Source organism: Gouania willdenowi, chromosome 16, assembly GCF_900634775.1.
Source record: "Gouania willdenowi chromosome 16, fGouWil2.1, whole genome shotgun sequence".
Taxonomy (NCBI): Eukaryota; Metazoa; Chordata; class Actinopteri; order Blenniiformes; family Gobiesocidae; genus Gouania; species Gouania willdenowi.
Genome location: NC_041059.1, coordinates 23097127 through 23117297, shown reverse-complemented (window position 1 = coordinate 23117297; position 20171 = coordinate 23097127). Strand labels below are relative to the sequence as shown.

Below are 20171 nucleotides of genomic sequence, written 5' to 3'. Positions count from 1 at the left end.
AACAATTTAATCGATTAAATCGAATTTGTAGATAAAAAAAAAAAAAAACTATTATAATTTTTGAAAATAATATAAATATTTTATTTATTTATCTTTTTCTTTTTTTTAATCTGCAAAATTTCAAACTTTACATACATGCATAAAGGATGTATGTAACTGCTGGGGCATCATGTTTAGCACGGCTGGCTACGCAGCAAGAAGGTCGCTGTAAATCAACTTTAGACTGTAAACAAACCTTATATTTCAACCTCCATCATACCCGCTTATTCCCGTTTAACAGGGTCGCGGGGCTCTCATAGGGCGCTGGGCGGGGGTACACCCTGGACAGGGCGCCAGTCCATCACAGGGCAACACAGACACAGACAACCATTCACTCTCACATTCACTCCTATGGGCAATTTAGAGACTCCAATCAACCTTACAGTCATGTTTTTGGATTGTGGGAGGAAGCCAGAGTACGGGGAGAACATGCAAACTACACACAGAAAGGACCCAAGTCCACTCCAGGGCTTGAACCCAGGACCTTCTTGCTGTGAGGTGGACGTGCTAACCATGCTCTCTGTTTGATAAATTTTTGCCATTCATGCGTTTCAATCGTAAAAGGTGCTGAGGATAATAATGTGTCCCCGAAAACAGCTAAAGTACCCCTTTCTCTTACCTCTGAATCATGTATACCCCCTTTGTCCGGCTACAACATTTTGCTTGGAATACTATTAAAAAACATCTATACAGCATAATGATTTAAATAAATGAGTTTTAACACACATTTTAAAGAATCTTATTTTGTAAATAATTGGAATGAAACAGTATTTATTGGCTCTTGAACATATGTATTTCTTTAGTTTTTATCATTTCCAGTCACTCCCGCCTGGTGTGGGACCAAGACTGACCCTTGTATTTTCACTTCATGATGTTATCAATATCATTTCCATCATCATTATTATTGTTGTTATAATCATTTGAACTAAAAATAAACATAATAAACCCCTCATTTTTAATGCTTTCATTTGTTAATTTTCCACACTCTCCCTCTCAAGTACCCCCTGGAGTGCCATTGCGTACCCCCATTTGAGAAACACTGCCAAACTATGCATTTCTGTGGATGTTTATGTTGTGGATTACACAGAAAAACACAAATTCAGCCAAAGTTGAATGTGTCACGAAATCATATCGTCATGTCTCGGGGATTACGTTAACCGAGCTATGAAAAAAAGTTGTCAAACATTCCGTCCATGGGACTCTACTTCCCACAATGCAATATGGGAAGGTTTTCTGAGGTTTAAGTCACATGACCATGACCAAACGCAATAGTTAAGGTGGAGACGAAAACAGACTTTCTAACAATCATTTCTACCTTCTGCATTTGTTTGCGAGTAAATGATCTTCCATTTCTTGTCTCCAGCAGCTTTAATATCATTTCATAGATTATGTTGTGTTCATATAAAATGTAAATAAGTGACGTTATTTACATTTTCAACACTTTAAAGTGCTTTAAAACAATCAAATACTAACAATCTCGCCTTCTTTCCCTCCAAAGTCGAGGAGCAGCATGCGCACTCCGTCGTCTGATGACATTTTTAGTTTCTCGAAAGGATAGGAGAGGAGTGCTGGAGGTTTGCTGTCCTTGTCGACCTCTCCGTCTTCAACGTTGGGCTCAGCCAGCACAGAGAAGCCCTGCTCGTAGTGAATCACCAGCCGGCAGTCCTGACTGAGATACCGACAACCTGGAAGAGATGGTTCACAGGTCTGTAATGTTATATTCACACTGTGGACAAAACACTAGTCATGGCATTAGTTTGAAGAATTATGTACAATGATTACCATTAAAATACATTTTGGTAACACTTTACTTGAAGTTTTATACATAAGGCTGATATTAAGCTGTCATTATCTGTCAATAGCATGAATAAGGTGTCATTAAGCTCTTATTAAGTGTCGTTCGCTAAATTAAATAAATATATTGGCTTAGTGGGGTTAGGTAGGGTTAGGGATTCAGGCAGACATTGGCAACTGGCAGCCCTCGATTTAATTTTTTGCAGCCCCCAAAGTAAATGTACAAAATGACAGAAAAATGCACAAAACAAAAGCAAGAATACATTAAAAAAATACAAAGAATTACAACATTGTAGGAAAATATAGTAAAAGACGACAGAAAAACACAGAAAATACTACAAAAACACACAACACTACTCCAAAAATGAACATAACGACAACAGAAATACACAACAATTACTCCAAAAAATGCAAAAATGACAGCACAAATACACAATATGACTCCAAAAAACATATATTTTACAGGAAAAATACAACAAAGGACAACAGAAATGCACAAACTGCCTCACAACACAACTCTTTGTTGTTTCTTGTATTAATCCTCAGACTGCTCATTATTCTAAATGCTGACATGAATGTTGGTATTGTGATCCTCCGATCAAACAAACACATTTTCGTCTCCCCGCTGCAATAAAAGTTGCCTACCTCTGGGTTAGGTTAACAAAGGGTTAGGGGTTAGGGTGACCAATGACATTTAATGACAGCCTTCATGACACCTTATTCATGCTAATGACAGATCTCATGTCATAATAACGACAGCGTAATCTTATATAAGACAAAGCCTTATATATAACATTTCAAGTAAAGTGTTACCTACAGTTTTGATTTAGTTGTATTAACAAAAGCAGGCTCGTAAAAAAAGCTGCTATATCTTGACACGTGTGCTTCTCCTGGTACCACCTGCTTTCTAACTTTATATTACTGGTATTCATGCAGCAAACCTGCTGCTGAAAGCACAGAGTGAAACTTTTATCTTTCACCATATTCCCTGTCACCTTCAGGTTTTCTCTGTCCCATCTTCTTCCAGCTGAGAGCTCACCGCTCACTCTTATTTCTCATTCTAAGCATCACTTTACTTTGCCTGGTGTCAACAGCCTCATGCAGGTACATTTAGTCCTTATGCTGTGTGACACGCACACACACACACATACATACATACACACCTGGAAGGCTGCGTGCTTCTTAGAGAGCACAAGCTCCTTTCTCCTAACAACATCTGATCAAGCGAGAGCTGCCTTTGTTTGACCGAGTCAGAGAGTTGTTATCTTTTCAGTGATTGCTGACAGCAAAAGCAAAACATGTGCATGTTCGTGTATGAGCAGAGAGGTGAGTGTGATTGCATGAGCGTGTGTGTGTGTGTGTGTGTGTGTTTGTGTGAGCACTCGGTAAATGGGACTGTTTTCTCTCTCAAGATAATGCAATAGAAAAGTGTGCTTTTATCCTCAATGTTCTGAGGAATGAAAATGTGAAAATGACCTTAATAACGTATATAATGTGTTTGTACTGAGGGTTATTATCACACTATACACACAGTGACACACATACAGAAAAGGCACTCGCTGTCAATTGCAAATCAATCAAATGTAATTCCCTCTCTGTATAGCAGCAAATTGGTTATACTGAAGTCATAGAGATGTATATGATAAGAATGTTGACATTTCTAATATCTGTGACTGAGGCACATGTTTACATCAAACTTGATGCTGTTGTGGCTTTTTATATCTAAGGATCAAACAAAAAAAATGTTCTCACTGTACTTAATGTGTACATAAATCCAAACTAGGTGATACATTTCCCAATGAGATCTAGAGAATCCAGCTCTACGATCAATTCCAAAAGAATGTTGCTGTTCGTTTTTGCCAATAGTTTATAATCGAAAACTATTTATACTTGCAGCAAATCTTGTCGTTTTTATATTCAAATATAAAACCAAATTAAAAGTTATTTAGCTCACTAACAAGGCATTTAAAGCATTCATTTGGATTCATTACTCACTGCTATTTGGCTCTTTGGGATAGAAATTCTTGGGAAATGTATTTTATTTCACCCGAGGAGGATTTAATCACCCATCCCTTTCCAACAGAAGTGTATTCTGCAGCTGCTTTATTCTTCAGAGCTGTTGGAGCCTATACTGGCTTACACAGGGCAGTAGGCGGGGTACACCACGGACAGATCGCCAAATAATCACAAGGCCAATGAACAGAGAAGCAGTTTAACTCCAATGGTCGACTTACTAAGACAAAGTCAAAGAGAAAAGCAAAACAAACTCAACAGTAACACTAGAAACTGCATAATAATTCTGGAAACTAAATAAAAGCAGGCCATTTATCCAATACAACAGGTATACTCCTACAATGCAACAAATCCTGGAGTATGAACCCCTTGTTTAAGATCTTAATGAATGAATGGAGGTGCTCTTCATTGGTGCAAGTCGTCTGCCGTGCTTCCTTATCCTGCCTGCAGGTGCAGCATTTTTGGCATTGCTGATACAGCAAACGTTAAAGTTTGTGCATCTGTTTTAAAGAGGGATTACTTTAACCAGCAGAATATTGCTGAAGCTCAATTTCTCTGAGTTTCTTCAAGCTGCCAAATCTGAATGTGCAGCAAACCAGTAAAAAAGTGCCAAACTCTTGAAAGGCAAATCACTCCTTATCAAACAAATATAAAGCACTGTGAAAGAGAAATCTGACTGCGATGAGAACAATTTGACGTACATTTTTCACTTCCTGGCATTGCAGGGAACCAGTTTTCACTGACTTCTAGGAACAGTTAATTTAGTGTTATTAAAGACTTGGCTGCTTTTTTCTCTTTGATTAAAATGTGTTTGACGTGCAATAACAGCTTTATAAATATATTTGACAGCAGAGACACTAAAGTGATGTGATTTGAAGGATACATTAATCTTCCTGCTGTTTATAAGACTGTGAAACAGATCAGAACAACACGGATGTCTTTCATTACAAATTCAGATGGTTGCATTGATGGGAAAACCACCGTGAATCAAGCAGAGAATAGAGGCCAATACATAAGCAGCAGTCGTAAATTTGACAGCAAATTTTGATTTAGTTTTAGTCAAAGCCATTTGACTAAAATACAACTTCGTTTTTGGCAAAATGTTGTCATCAAGACTATTTTAGTTATCGAGTAGTTTTAGACCAGGGGTCACCAACCTTTCTGAAACTGTGAGCTACTTCAAAGCTAGTGAATATTCCGCAGGGCTCCCAGTTAGAAAAGCACTTAGGGTGCTTTCACACATAGTACGGTTCAGGCAGTGAAACTGCAACATTGTTGCATTTTAATTTGGTCCGGTCCGCTTTCACACATTTTATTTGCCAAGCACACCAAACTTTCTGAACAACGTCACGCAGGCAAAACGACCGGTCTACTATTGGACAGAATACTTCAGCCTCCATAGATGAAAAAAACACTTCTGTCAAAAAAAATGCATTTTCCAAAGGAAATCTTCAATCAAACCCCCCAGAAATGGAATTAATAATGATTAAAAATGACCCATAAACACAATGAGTGTGGAAATGTTTGTGACCTGTATGTCTGTGTGCAGAACGGAGGAGCACTCGGTGTGTGAGTGTGTGTGTGTCCTCGTTGCCATGACGATGTGCCGCTACAGTCACTGACAGTTGTGCCGTCACGTCCTATAATTGGTCCCTCTTCCAGTGTTTTCCAAACTAAATCCTAAAACAATCCCCATAGAAACATCATTAATAATTATTCAAATAACCCATAATCACACAATCCCACAACCTGTGCTAATGCGTTACATAAACACAGCTGATAACGCTCCGTCTCACACCTGTCAGCGCTAGGAGGTGTCATGTCACCGGTAACTTACCGGTAAGGATGTATAATGTGTGAAGTTGTGAATGTATGAAGGTCAAACATTGAGCAGTCAGGTGTCCTGGCTGACTATGTGAACAGTTTGAGGAAGAGAGAGAAGTGAAATAAATGAATAATGTGGGAGTAATAAGGAACAGAGTGTAGAAATGTTTGTGTGCTGACAAAGAGGCTCTGAAAATGGATGGATGGATGGATATTTGTGTGTGCGCTGCCTCGTGGAGTTCTGGGTTGTGAGTGTGTGCGCGTGCCTGTTGCCGAGACGACAATGTGTGTGATTACTGTGTTCCACCGCTGCCCAGTCACTGATGGAGTTGCATCGTCACAATTGCACTTCAACATAAAGTCTTGTATTTGGTCCTGGTTTGCTTTCTCACATGATTAAAGACCGCACCATACTTCGCTTGAGGCGAACTGAGACCCACATTTTATAGAGGACCAGAGTTTGCTTGTTTGCTCCGCACCAGACTTTGAATGAGCATTCACATATTGCAAAAAGACCGGACTATCCAAGGACGTGAAGCATGGTGCGGATCAAAGAGGCATGCGTGAAAGCACCTTTAGTAAACACATTTTCACTTTAAGTTTCAACATGCGTAACACTATATTTCTCCCAATGTATTCAATTGTTTCATTTTCATGACGTTTCACATGAAATCATCATGTTTCTATTTTACTAGCCCCTAACAACTTTGAATAATCATAAAAGTATTTAACCATGATGTAATATCTTACTAAAATTCACTTTGCGGTTTTAAAGCAAAACAACAACAAAAAAAACACACATTTAATCACAACACATATACCAAATCTGTGACTCTTAAAAGCATTTGTCACAATGTTTCAGTGAAAACAAACATTTAAAGATGCTTACTACTAAGGCACTGACTACACTACTACACTGTCATCTGTATTTATCTGTGTGGGTTTGAAGCCTGGCAAGTAAATCCGATGACCCCTGTTTTAGTCTAAATGGTCGCCTTCATCTTTTACAGATAAAGTCGACTAAAGTATAAAGCATAAGCCTTTTTTAAAGATTTAATTACCATTTATCAGCCTGATATTGGATGGTAATAATGTTTGTAAATACACACAGACAGATGTGATGTGATTAAAGCATGATCCCACATAAGCCGTTCTTATTGGATCACTTAGCCTACTGGCTTGTCCCGCCTTCTACGCAACCTAAGGAGTTTTGATTGGATATCTTCGAAAAAAGACACTTAGTTCTAATTGGATTTCGTCCCATGTGAACATTATAGTTAAATGTAAATAGTTTTAGTTCACACATTTAATTAGTCATAGTCTCATTATTGTCACTTTACCAATTTACCATTTATTGTCGCTTAAAAAAAAAACGACACTATGACAATAATATTTAGTCAACAAAATGAACACTGATAAGCAGCCAAACACATCACTAAAGAAAAATGAAGGAGAAAAATCCTGTTTAAACACTAAAGACGAATGGTTCTCAACATGTGGTGTTATTCTAATGATGTATAAAGAAAGTGGCAGGACAACTGTCTTCCTATTAGCCTAAACAGAGCTGTAAATGGGCACAGAAAGCAGCTCTTTGTTGTGCCCATGGATGAGTATTGGAGCTGAAACTCTACTCTTCCACCTGAGAACTTTGCCCTGAGAGGGAAAACAGGGTTTGCTTCTCAGGAAGCCATCGCAGAGAAAGGGGCTTTTCAAACTGGAACAAAAGCTCCTATTCTGCCTGATGGTGAGTGGATGAGACAGAGGAGTGGAAAGAGGGGTAGACACAATAACAGGGGGGACGAGAGGGCAGCTGATGGAGCCAGGGGAAACAGACAGCGGAACAGGAACACAACCTCCTATACCACCACACGTAGAAAAGGTTATCACAGGACACAAGCGATCCTCACTGCTGTGTGTCAGAAAAAAAGTTTTGAGCCAATACCAGCAGATGAAGTACTTTATATTTAGTAACCTTTCCCCCCACCGAGCTCAGCTTCAAGCATCACAGCAGGCTAATGGGTTAATTTCCCACAACCACCAAGAGAAGATTGCTTTGCCTTTCTAGATTCATTAAGTTGTTTACCTGGTCATTAAAAACTGGGGGGAAAAACCACTGACCTCTAAGGCTAGTTAACCTGCTTTACAACTGTCACTTTGATGGCAAAATTAATAGTAGGTTCACCAGGGGAGAAGTGGGATTACTGGCTTTTAACAAATGTCAAGGCAATTACATATTCATGGTCTGGTTTCTAAAGTTCAGCTTTGTTCTTTACTCCAAACAGCCGCTTTACATGACGTCCTGTTTACAAATGTAATGAATATATGACCTAATGAATAAGTAAATCAATGAATAATGAATAAATGATTATATATTATTTATTTTCCAACAGATTCGAAAATTGTAAAATGAACATTTTAAACCTGATGTTATAGGATTTAATTGTGAGCAAAAAATAGGACAACATATGAAATATATGAATAAAATATGTAATTATCTACTTGTTTGACATATTTGGCTTTTTTTCCCCCATGTTTTCATTCCCAAAGGTAAAGTCTGATGCAGGAAGAAATTAGACAACATTAAAATTTAACCAAATGGATTTCTTTGACGCGATTTTAATTATGGATTTTCATTAAAATGGTTGATTCCTCTGGAAAAAGTGTGCACTATGCAGTGAAATTAGACAAGCGAGGTAAAGAAAGAAGCCGCTCTGAACAAGCATTAACTGGCTGTTCTTTACAGGATAATATTTCATTTCAGAGCCAAGAATAGAACTTTCCTCATTTAAATTCTTTTCCAAAACACAAACTTCTACGCCAACTTCTCAGTGCATAAGTACGAGTTGATCTATTTTTAAAACAGGTCTTTATCACACTCTGACAGGAAATAAAACGAGCGACGTAATTCAAAGCTAGTCCTGATAAAGAGATGACAAGGTCAACGCAATGACTTCACAAGTGTCAACTGTTTTAAAAAAATGAAGATGAGCACAGTGTAAATTACTTTCTAACGCGTAAGATGAGAAACTGATTGCTTCTTGTCAACGGTAAAAGTCGGAGAAGTTCAGAGATCTAATTTAAACATGTGAACGATGAAGATTAAAAGGCCGGATTATGTGTCCTGTGTCTTCCTGTTAGCGCTACATCAAAGTTACAGACTCAGTCGTATAGTTATGGTCCCATCCTTTGGGTTTATGGTTTCTTCTGAATATACATGATGTTTACCATTAGTTCACACATCAAAACTAACCATTACATGTAATGAATCTAGACATACCATACGATGGAGGTATATTTAGCAGATGATCTGATCAGGAGCTCATTAAAAGTACAAAGTAACCTTGACAGTGAAAAGACTCTCAATGAGATGCGGTTTCAGCACTTTGGTTTGTTCAGGCGTGTCAACGAGTACACAGTGCAGAAAAGTGTCAGCATACAGGCACTACTGCAGTTTGAAACATACACATAACATGTTTTTTTCCGGCACATAGACCCATAGTGCTCAAATAACAGCTACCCAATTCTTTTGGGAAAATGTAACAAATATTATCTGTAGCACATTATTAATCCACTTTCAAATAAGCTCTGGTTTTAAAGCAGTCATCAGAAAAGTGCCTGGAACAAATATAGCAGATCTTTTTGGGATGAGGGCCTCTTCCAAAGATCAACTCCAACCATTGTTGACGAATCGTTTCATCCAAAAGAAGGCTGTTTTCTTCGCATTCCAAAAATACATTTTCTCGCTGAAGGCATTTCTAAAAGCTAAAGGCAGGCAGCTACTACGATGAGCAGAGTAAACCCATCTACACGCAGTTATCTCTCAGCTGTTTGCTGTGACTACAGCTGTTTTGTCTGAGCTGGGAGTGGGGGAGGGGTGCAAGTTTTATTTACATTTTTATTTCTTTTTTTTTATTTTAATGCATACATGAATGAGTACAGACAACATAAGCCATGGGTTTTTTTTTTTACAAAAGTATTTAAAATAAGTAAACGAAAAGCTAAATCTGCAGAGGAGGATGCTGTGGGCTGAACTAAGGAAGAGAACATAGGAAGTGGGAAGGGCCTCGTCCCCAAGGCGGAGCCTTGTCCCCTAGAGCATAATAGCAGGAAAATGGCTGCTAGCAGGAGATTTAAAGATTACTCAAAAATACGTGAATCAATCTGAGAAACACTGGAGGTATGTTTTTCGGGAGGGAATGACACACTAACATGATATAAAGCTTGAAAAAGTGATTATACCCCCAGTTTAAGTTAAACCAAACCTTACATTTAGGTGACTTAATCCTCTGGACGCCGGCGCGTCCTGATCACATGATTGTTTTAAACAGCCAACAGCAGAAAAGCTCAGCTTCCTAGGATCTCCGTTTCAACCCGTGTCGAAAGTGCGGATGTCAAATTATGCCAAATAAAAGTAGAGTTATGAGGGAAAATGTGCACGTGTTTTTCTGTGACCTTTTCTTGAGCTGTCAGTGCAGGCTCCGTGCAGGAAGACCGCTGCAGAGCGCTTCTAAAACAAAAGCGAAAGTGTTGTGCAGCAAGAAAAAACCACACTGAAATGTAGCTTTTTCTTACTGGATGAGAAGAATGCCATTGTCCAATCATAATGTCCACATATAGCGGGAATTTTGTTTTCAAGCGACAGATAAACAGAGACGGAGAAAGAGAGGGTGAGTTGAGAGATTATAGCGATTATTACTGTGATTTGACTGTTTAGTTGTAGTGTAGTGTGTAGTGAGTCAAGTATATTCGTTTATTGTTTTATATCAACACAATGAGGCACAAATAATTTGTCTTTCCCTGTATTTGTGATTCATACTTTTTCGTAAATACCTGAGATATTGCTTGCATTTCACTCCAATAGCTATATATAACTTTATTCATCTTTTGAAATACATAGTTTAGATTTGCTATACAAGCAACAGTCATTCATTAAAAATGTTTGTGACTTTTTCCCACTCGAATTTGAGTTTTTATAGTAGTTTTAGATCCACTGTGTTAATACAGTATGCCATATTAAAGAAATTACTCCACAGTCACATTTGGGAGGTTCTCCTGAAAAAAATGATACCAAACAGGCAAGGTTTATGGATTTCCTTATATGAATATAAAAGTAAAACAGCAAAAACCCAATAAATGTCTAATATTGGTATTTTTATTCCTTTACCATTGCTTTATGCATGCACGCAACAAAAAACAATAGTGTCAATTCTAGTTCACTAAGGGAACAAGGAAAGGCATGTGTGTTAATTAAGACCCAATGTATTTTGGATGTACGTATGTATCAAGAACTAGTCACAAAAATGACCCAAAATGACCAATGCACTGTTAACAGGAGCACCAAATATTTCTTTGCCAGATATTGGCAGTTATCTGGATCAGTAATCCTGATCATGGTACCATGATCATTCACAAATTTAAAGGATTCAAATACATTTCTATCCCTAATATATCATTAATAACCATAAATATATGGACACCCAAATTTATTTGAAAAATTGTGATGAAATGTGAAATCCAGATCCAATCTGGGTAAAACCTGGTGTGGTAACTGAGGAGCCAACTCGACACAACTGAGTCAGATTTCATAAAGATCAGCTAATTAAGAACCAAGATATGAACTTTTAAAAATGTTGCCAATTATGAGAGACAGAGATTTTTCTATTTTCCAAACTAAACCAGAAGCAGTATATTGATCTGGATCCCCTCCAAAATGTAATGGAATCTTCCACTGCATCAAAATTCATATAGTACCTTTAATGTAATCCTGCAAACAGACAAAAGAGCAAATAAATAAATAAACGTCAGAACTATTACCACCATTCTGACACAAGGGAGAACAAGCAAACTCCACACCAAATGCACCAGACTGCAAACCAAACTGGGCTAAAGCAACAAAACATCAAATATCTGCTCCCATTAGCAGATTTTGAGATATTTGTAGTTATTGCTGCGGGTTATGGAAAAGTATCCAGTTTTTATACTAATAAAGATATTTTTAAAAGGCAAGCACACACACGGCCCATATCCTAGAATAGATGACCTGTTGATGAATGAGTGTACACAGAGCTTTATCTCAGCTGTAAGAAAGGAGGCAGAAGAGTTGTTTTAGGGAGAGGTTTGTAAATAAAGGAGTACAGTGAGGTTAAAGACATCCTGCTACATTAAATACAATTCAGTATTTTAGAATAACACAAAGAAAGCTATAAGCAAACAAAAATGGTTTTCTTCCTATGCTGGATTTTTTTCACAGATTGTTTTTGCCAAATAAACATCTCACTGTTGTCCAAACCCAAAAAAGGGAAAAAATAGGATATTCACTATTTTTGTTGTTTCCTTAATGAAGGAAACAACAAAATCTAAGGCAGAACCTATATCTTTGTATTTTTCTGCTGCATGTGTATCCAGAAAGTCCATGAATTACAAGAGTTAATTTTAGATGTAAATGTAACACTCTCCTTATTGATCTACTTCATATTACCAATCAATGGAGGCAGATCCTGTCCACAGGTTTCATAATCTCATTAATCTGATTCGATCTGTGCAAAGGCAAAACAACACTGACACCAACTCAAATTACTAAAGATGCCTTTTTTTTTTCTTCTTTTTTTTACACAGAGCCTTTGAAATAACATGGATGTCTATAGTGTCTCAAAAACCAGACACACATTTAATGAAATGCTCTAATAACAAAGTCGAAATGAAAAAAAAAAAAGAAAAGTAATCCAACTATTGATTGAAGTCAAGACACAGCCTGTTTCTACCAAACAAACTTCCTCCGTCTAGACAGCGGTTTCACTGGATTAATGAAATGTTCCTTCAACAAAAAAAAAAACATTTCACAACTTTCTACCTTGACCTACTGAATCTAATTATAACTCGACAGCATGGAGTGCTAATTGAACCTCGAAAAACCTACAAACATCGTATCCTGGGTCAGAATGTGCAGACTGGAGATAAGATACAAAAAACAAAAAAAAAGACCAACAAATACAGCTTTGATTCAGTGCTGCTAAATACACGTGGTCTACTATGTGTGTAGTCTGGAGTGAACCTTAAATAGTGAGAGGAGGGTCCAAGGGTAGATGCACAGTTCCCAGGACATTTTGTGCTTTAGAGAGACGAGGGCACCGTTGGGTGAGGTGCAGGAGGAGGAGGAGGAGAGGGGCCATTCTGCTGGAATCCCCTCGACAAAAACAACCAAACAACCAAACAGCACACAATCACAGCCAGATAGCATTCCCGTCTATAAATAACAAGTGCTTTACTCTCCACCTACATATGGCCATCCAATCATATCCCAAATACACATTTATTGTGTTGTACGGGGAGGAAATAGGGTGTCAGTGTTTGTGCATCTTTACATTCATTGCACTGGCTTTAAGCTCTAGGCTAAAGCATTCTTTCCATCGCAGGCTTGTGAATCCCTCAGGATTTGTTGTGCTACACCATGCCTGAACACGTCTGTGAAAAGCATCCCAGAATCCCCTGCAGTGACCTGTGGAGCTCCCACAGCTCCTTCCATAGGCGGCCAGTTCTGGACCAGCTCCTGACCTCCTGCAGTCGGACTTTCTGTTTCAGTTGATCAGATGATAAGGCTGTACATTCAATTATGATTTTGATTACACTCAGCAACTACAAAAATAACTTAATCGAGAAAAAACGAATACTAATACTAATACATTGTTTGGCACTAAAAATAAACCACGTTTTGGTTGACAAATAATCATTTGAATTATCGTGATTTCACTTGTGACTAAAATAATGGTAATTATTATTTTTTATATAATTGAGCAGCCCTCGTATCATACTGCCTCTGAATGTTTATCCCACAACAAACATTTGGACTTACTTGTGGTTACTTCTTTGATCATTTCAGCCGAAGCGTGACATCCGTTAACGATCTGCCTGGTCCACACTGTGAGGTCCTTGGTGGTCTCTGCCCTGAACAGGTGGGTCTCGATGCCGAGTCGTGTTCCAGTCCGAGTGGCAAAGAACAGCTCGGTGCCGGAGTGAGGTGAGCCCCGATCAGGACCAGAGTGGACCAAACTAAACATAACAAACAGTTAAACACATGGAAGACTATCTGTTTTTTTGTGTGCTTAGTATTAATTTACCAAACTAAAGGATGAAATGTTTGTGAGCTCCGTTAGAGAACGTACCGTGTAGCTAACAGTGGATAAATGTGTGCTGGGCTCTGCCAGGCCTCCTTGCCTCGTGGTAAACTGTCGAACAGCAACAAGTCCTTCTCAGTGACCACCACCAATACTGGCCTCCAGTTCTGCTTCTCACTCTCAGTCTGCATCAGGAGAGAGAAAACAAAGTGACAGGGTTGTTACAATCAACCCTCAGCTACAGCCAACAACGCTGTGTGAGCTAATGGAGGACGGAACAAGAATAAGTAGGAGCAATTTCAGTTTACTGATGTCATTTTGCACACACTTGCATTTTTGTGGGTGTTGTTCCTCTTTTTCTACAGTTTTCTGTTGTAAGTCTGTTTAAAAAAAAAACAACATCTTGAACTTATTGTGAACTTAGGCTAAAGTGCTCTACTCCTGTCCTCCTGGATCTACAAACTGTATATTGAAAGAAAGTTTACATTACAGATTCAACACAAATGACTACACACTGTTTACTTGTTGGATGTCAGTCCTATATTAGTTAAAAAACGAGGTTCTGATTACATCAGCCTGCATCTAAAATCACTAATATCACCACTCCGATACAAGCAGTCACATGTATCAGATTTATTATGGTTATTTTTCATTGTCTTCTAATTTATGCTTTTTATCTATTTTATTCAATTGTAGAATATTCTTATGTTAAAAGTTACATTTTTGTGTAACTCATTGATTAATAATAAACCAGTCAGCTTTCCACAATGATGACTTTTGTTCTCTGAGTAATATCACTTGATCAAGCCTTTTCTAACATTCCACAATACAAAATAAGTGATAAAACAATGTACAACTCGAACTGTTATCACATCGAATCATAATGGTACTGGCCAATATACAAGAATGCAATATTGGTATCGTATGGAGAGTGGAAAAGTTGTAGGAACATTATAATTGGAAAACATTATTCTTTAGGGATATTCTGCAGGACTGCTCAAATACATAGACAATACAGTCAAAGGTCCACAAGTCATGTTAATGTTATATTTAAAACAAAATGTAATTTTCATTTAATCCTGTACATTATTATTTAATGTACCCATGAAGGGAGTCAAGTTAAACATTTTATTTAGTATTTTATTTTATTCTATATTGTGCATTGTTGGAATGTCAGTGCTAAATACACATTTTCATATTTTGAAATCGATTTGTTCTTTGAAACAATAATATTAATTTAAACAATTGCAATAATTTAATGTTAGTCAAGTTAGTATGCATTTATAGCCATAAATGCAATGGTACTAATAATTCCATAATAATTTATTTCAGTGATTTGGTTTTCAGCCTTGGTTTCCTCATTTTCAGTTTTTGGTCAAGAATTTTCATTTCAGTGCATCAATTCTCCACTGTATATTAACCCTCGGAGTGAATTGGTGTGTCATTATGTGTCTATACAGTATGTGTTGCCATTCTGTTGAGGATTTACACTGCCTTGCACCGAATGCCACCTGGGATTAGCATCTGCACACTTACACGACTTTGGAAAGGACAAATTAGGTATTAAAGATGATCGAAACCATGCTTTTGTGAAAATTCAAATGTAGTAAAATTTTAAGTGCATACTGAAAATCCTAAGTGCCTACTTAAACAAGATGAAAAACACTGCTTTTTCAATACAAATAGTGATTTTAGTGGTTTTAACAACAGCACCTGTGAGTTCTTTATATTCACTATTTTGTAGCCACTCTAAGCTGTACAAACGAAGGTCGACTTTTTATGCATTTGCTGTGGGTCACATCACCAATTCATCTCTATATGTGCAAACACACACACACACACACACACACATATTCAAAGGTTGGTATTTCTTTTTACAATACAACTGTTCTCATAATAAGAGCTTATCTACAGCCTTGCTGTGCAATCCTAAGCTGCTCTTTGAAGTTCAGCCTCCACCAATCACACCATGAGATTTAGAGGGCACAGGGTCATCATTTTAACATAATGAGAATATGTTGCTAAGTAACAGTATTGTGCTGCAGCAGGAATCAAATATTGGCAAATTCATGATATCTGAATTCGTACGTGCTCCTGTAATCGCAATAAGTGCAAAACTTTTCCATCACAAACATTTATACTTTCTTTGGAAACTAACGATTAACATCCTTTTTTGTATAAACTCTCCTCTGTACGTGTCCAAATTCATCTTAAGTTTACCTCCTTTAATTCACACGGCCTCTTTTACCACACCATACATGATGGCAGCTGTCACTACGGTCTTAAAAACTAATTCCAACGCTCTAAAAATTGTATTTCATGAGTTATTGACGTAACTTAAAATTGAACATATACGCCCACTCTCTCGAAGCTAAAGGCATGCAAGCTACATACACGAAATGTATTCTCTGCATTTAACCCCTCCCTGAGGAGCAGTAGGCAGCTACGGTGTAGAACCAAGGGAGCAGTTCCATTTTTAGTATCCGTTATATTGCCTTGTATCGTCTTTGACTTGATCTGACATGTTTGTGACTCAATGCGACGCAGCGGTTGGACAAAACAAATGATTATCACCTTAAATGCACTATTCCTGTAGTTAATAGAGATGAGGAGGAAAAGAAAGTGACTTAGCAGCTTAACACTCTGGCGTTTGAAGCAGCTGAATTACTCCGCTGCTGCTCCTGTGATAAACACACAACCTGGAGCGCTGAGACAAACTCACAATCACAATATCTGCTTAAATGGCCGTGTGTTTTACTGTAATATGCAGTTTTTTGGCTGAACAATAACAAGTGTGTGCATAGCAAAAAGAGAATCGCGTGAAGTCAGCTTCTACAGACACACCTACTCATGAATATGCATAAGCAGGCGCCAAAACAGCCCATTTTTAGAACTGTTCAGAAAGTCACTTTTCAGAGGCTAAAACTCTGGAAAACAGGCAAGTTTGGCAAAATAAACCTCAAATACTATGTTGTTGGGATCCTTAGAACAAATGGAGATACGTGAAAAATATCATGATAAAAGACCTTTAAATCAATTGTGTAAATCTAATTTATTAACTCAGTTTCAAAAAACGTATCTCATATAGGTGCTACCAATTGACACAATTCAATTAAGTTGGTCCAACTATTTTCTCTTTCAGTGTAGCCAAGATATTCAGACGTCCATCTTCACCTTCATCTTTACATCAACCTATGCATTATTATTGTAACTAGTAGAAGGCTAAGTGCTGATCTCTGATGTAGATATCGGAACTCATCTGTCACACAGCAAAGCCCGCCTCAGAAATGTAGCTACAACTGAAACCATGACCGCAGATAGTTCAGGACTTATCTTACTATTTAGGTATTTACACTAAAAAGTTACAATATGTTTAAAGAGGCATTTGCTCTTTGATCATAAAAGAAACAAAAGTCAAGAGGTTTTACTTTTCAATCTAAAACCATTATAAATAATGAAAGTATCCACACATCACACACTTACCTTTCCAGCCAACCATCCCAAGTGTCGGATCTCTTTGCCGCCAGAAACCCCCGTCCTGGCTGTGTTCTGGATGACCTCTGCCAGCGCTCGCTGTGGTTGGATGATAAGTTTGAGGTGAGGTAGTAGTTCAGGATGTATCAGATTCAAAGCTGTTCAGAGGAGCTGAATTATTCCCAGTGGGGATATCTAACGGAACACTAACAGTAACAGAATTACAGGGAAAATTAAATGCAACTAAAAAAAGACCTGTGCCAGCGTTGATGTTACAAAGTGTATGGCAGCGAACCAGGACAGGGCAGATGGCTGGTCTGGGCAACGCATCACCACAGTGTGTCTGGCATCAGGAGAGTGCAGCTCCAGTTGTCTGGAAGAGCAATGGGAGAATGGGTAGTATAATTTTAAATGCTCTGTACTTCAACGTGTTAAATTCATAACCTCAAACACAAGTCATTTTTAGGCACACCTGTATAGATTCTTGTTTAGCAGAATAGCTAATCAGCCAATTACATGGCAGCAATTCAATGTATTGAAGCTTCGTGCAGACACTGTCAAGGTAATATTTAAGGTCAACTCAAGCATCAGATATGGATTAATAGAGGATTAATCGTCATTGAAAGTGAGATGTTTGTTGATGTCAAACAACAAAGTCTGAAACTACCGGTGTCAACACACAACCGGCCATGGAGTTTACAGGGAAAGGTCTAAAAAGAGAATATTTATTAAGTGAACTTAGAAGTTACAGTCAAAGAGATGCACAGGATTAAGGACACAGTTTATTTATTCTGTTTTTTTAAACCTCTTCTAACAACCAGTGCGCCCAAAGTTCAAAATTCTCAGACCTTGAGGAAACTCACAGTTACGAAGTTTGCAGAGACTCACCAAAACTTTGCAGGTAAAGGTCAGAAAAACCAACGCCTGATCTGATCAATTTTGATGTAATAAAATTCAAGATGGTAGGGATAGAACTCGTTTTGACAAAACCTGGGGTGATTATTTCGTTAGGTACCTTCTTATTAAAATCCTAGTACAAAAAGTAAAAAAGCAGAACTTTCTGTAACTCTAGTTCTTCTCTTACATATTGTACTTAATTTATTATATCCACGTTTCCACGCTATTAATATACAATGGCAAACTGTTTAAGATACATACTCTTGAAAATGAACCATATCTATGTCCTTAAGTTGGGGACTATTTGCATTTTCACTCCCTTTTCTCACACACATGAGACATGGAAAAGCCCTAGTGAATGTGATGAATTTGCTCCTCTGCAAACCCTCGGCTCTGAGGATCTGTAGCAGCTTAGCTCCAGGTGTTACTCTGGGTTAAAAATAGAAGTGGTGCCTGTAAAAGACAAGTTGATTGAGGGCAAACTAGGGGAGCGCAGATGGGGGAAAAAACTCCTGGCATAGATGTGAGCTTGGAGGAGATTCTTTTAGGCTGGAGTGTGTTTTTACCAGGGTTTTTACTGCCGCGAGCTGCATGCTAACTTACGCAGTGTTTTCTGGTCAGAGGGAAGAGTGACTTGAGAAGGTATCTATTGCTCTGCATGCATGGTGCAGACACAGAGGACACTCAGATGACCGCTATGTGTCTGAAGAATGGAGTTACATAAGTCTGCTGCTGCTGCTTGATCAAAAGACAGTAATCCTCATAGGAATGTTATTATGTATACCAAATATGCATGCTTGGTAGTTCTGTTCAATTCCTAAGTGTGTGACTTGTTACTACTATCACATTTGTGCCATAAGAGAGGATCTATTATCAAAATGCATTGGGTTTTTAAAGGGAAAAAAATACTAAATGCATAAAAAAATATGACATGTACTTAGTTCTTAAGCACTTAACATTGTCAGCCAAAATTACACATCCACACACTCTGATAGTGACTGAGACACCATGCAAAGAGCTAATTCTTCATTGGAACAAGTTGAAGTTCAGTGCCACACTTTGGGCGAACAGAAAAGATAGTTAAAAATGATCAACCGAGCTCCGAAAACAGACGACACTCCACATGAGCCATGGTGGCCTCCGTGTTGCTGCTTTGCTTCATAAATATTTTGGACTTTTCCACTACGATGGTTAACACATAAATGACTTCATCACACAGTAAATTCTTTATGAAGGTCTTGGGAAAAGTTTTTCCTAATACAGACACACCTTCTGTGTAAACAGCACAGCGTTATGCACTGACTTTAACGCACGTTTGTGATTATAAAAAGGTTACTGTTTAACCAATTAATACTGTGACGATAGAATGTCTGGCTTTAATAATGGCAAATAAAAACAATTGCAGTTGGTTCAAATAACAAGAAAGAGGAAGAAAAAGGGAAATAATGATTAACCAAACACTTAGAGGACATGAAAAGAAAACCCTGAGAGAGTTGAAACGGTGCATTGTCTAGAAAAAGATTATCATCAAGAGTTGTTGTCACTCATTGAGGATCATTTGAATAATTTCTCATCATTTTCATATCAAAACAAGAGCACTCAGAGAGCACAAACCCCCAACAAACAGATATTGGTCATTATCTGGATCATGATAACATAATCATTCACACTTAAAGGCATGGAAGATGTATATCCCCATTAATAAAGACACACTATGTCCAAATGTATGGGCACTGCCATTTTTTTTGTAAGATTGCGATGAAACGCGCAATCCAAAGCCAATCCAGATGAAACTCCATGGTGTAAATGAAGAATCAACCCAACATAACTGAGTCAAATTTCATAAAGATCTGCCAATTACAAACCGAGATATTTGTTTTTGAAATTTTGCCAATGATGAAAGATAGGGATCATCCAAAATCAGTGTATTGTTCCAGACCCCCTCCAAATTCTAATGGAATCTTCCATGGTGTAAAGTCTGTCTTGAAATTTCATCAAACTCCTTTTGACCTAATCCTG

General features: G+C 37.9%; 1 protein-coding gene across 1 annotated transcript in view; it reads right to left on the bottom strand.

The window, feature by feature from the left end:
* Positions 1 to 20171, bottom strand: part of sntb1 (syntrophin, basic 1) — a 54896-nt gene that overhangs the window by 3064 nt on the left and 31661 nt on the right. Inside the window, exons 4-8 of the mRNA XM_028470690.1 lie at positions 17511 to 17628; positions 17265 to 17354; positions 13830 to 13966; positions 13520 to 13716; positions 1513 to 1724 (exon numbers count right to left, since the gene is read on the bottom strand). Coding sequence (XP_028326491.1) covers positions 1513 to 1724; positions 13520 to 13716; positions 13830 to 13966; positions 17265 to 17354; positions 17511 to 17628 — 754 coding nt within the window. The remainder of the gene's footprint in view (positions 1 to 1512; positions 1725 to 13519; positions 13717 to 13829; positions 13967 to 17264; positions 17355 to 17510; positions 17629 to 20171) is intronic.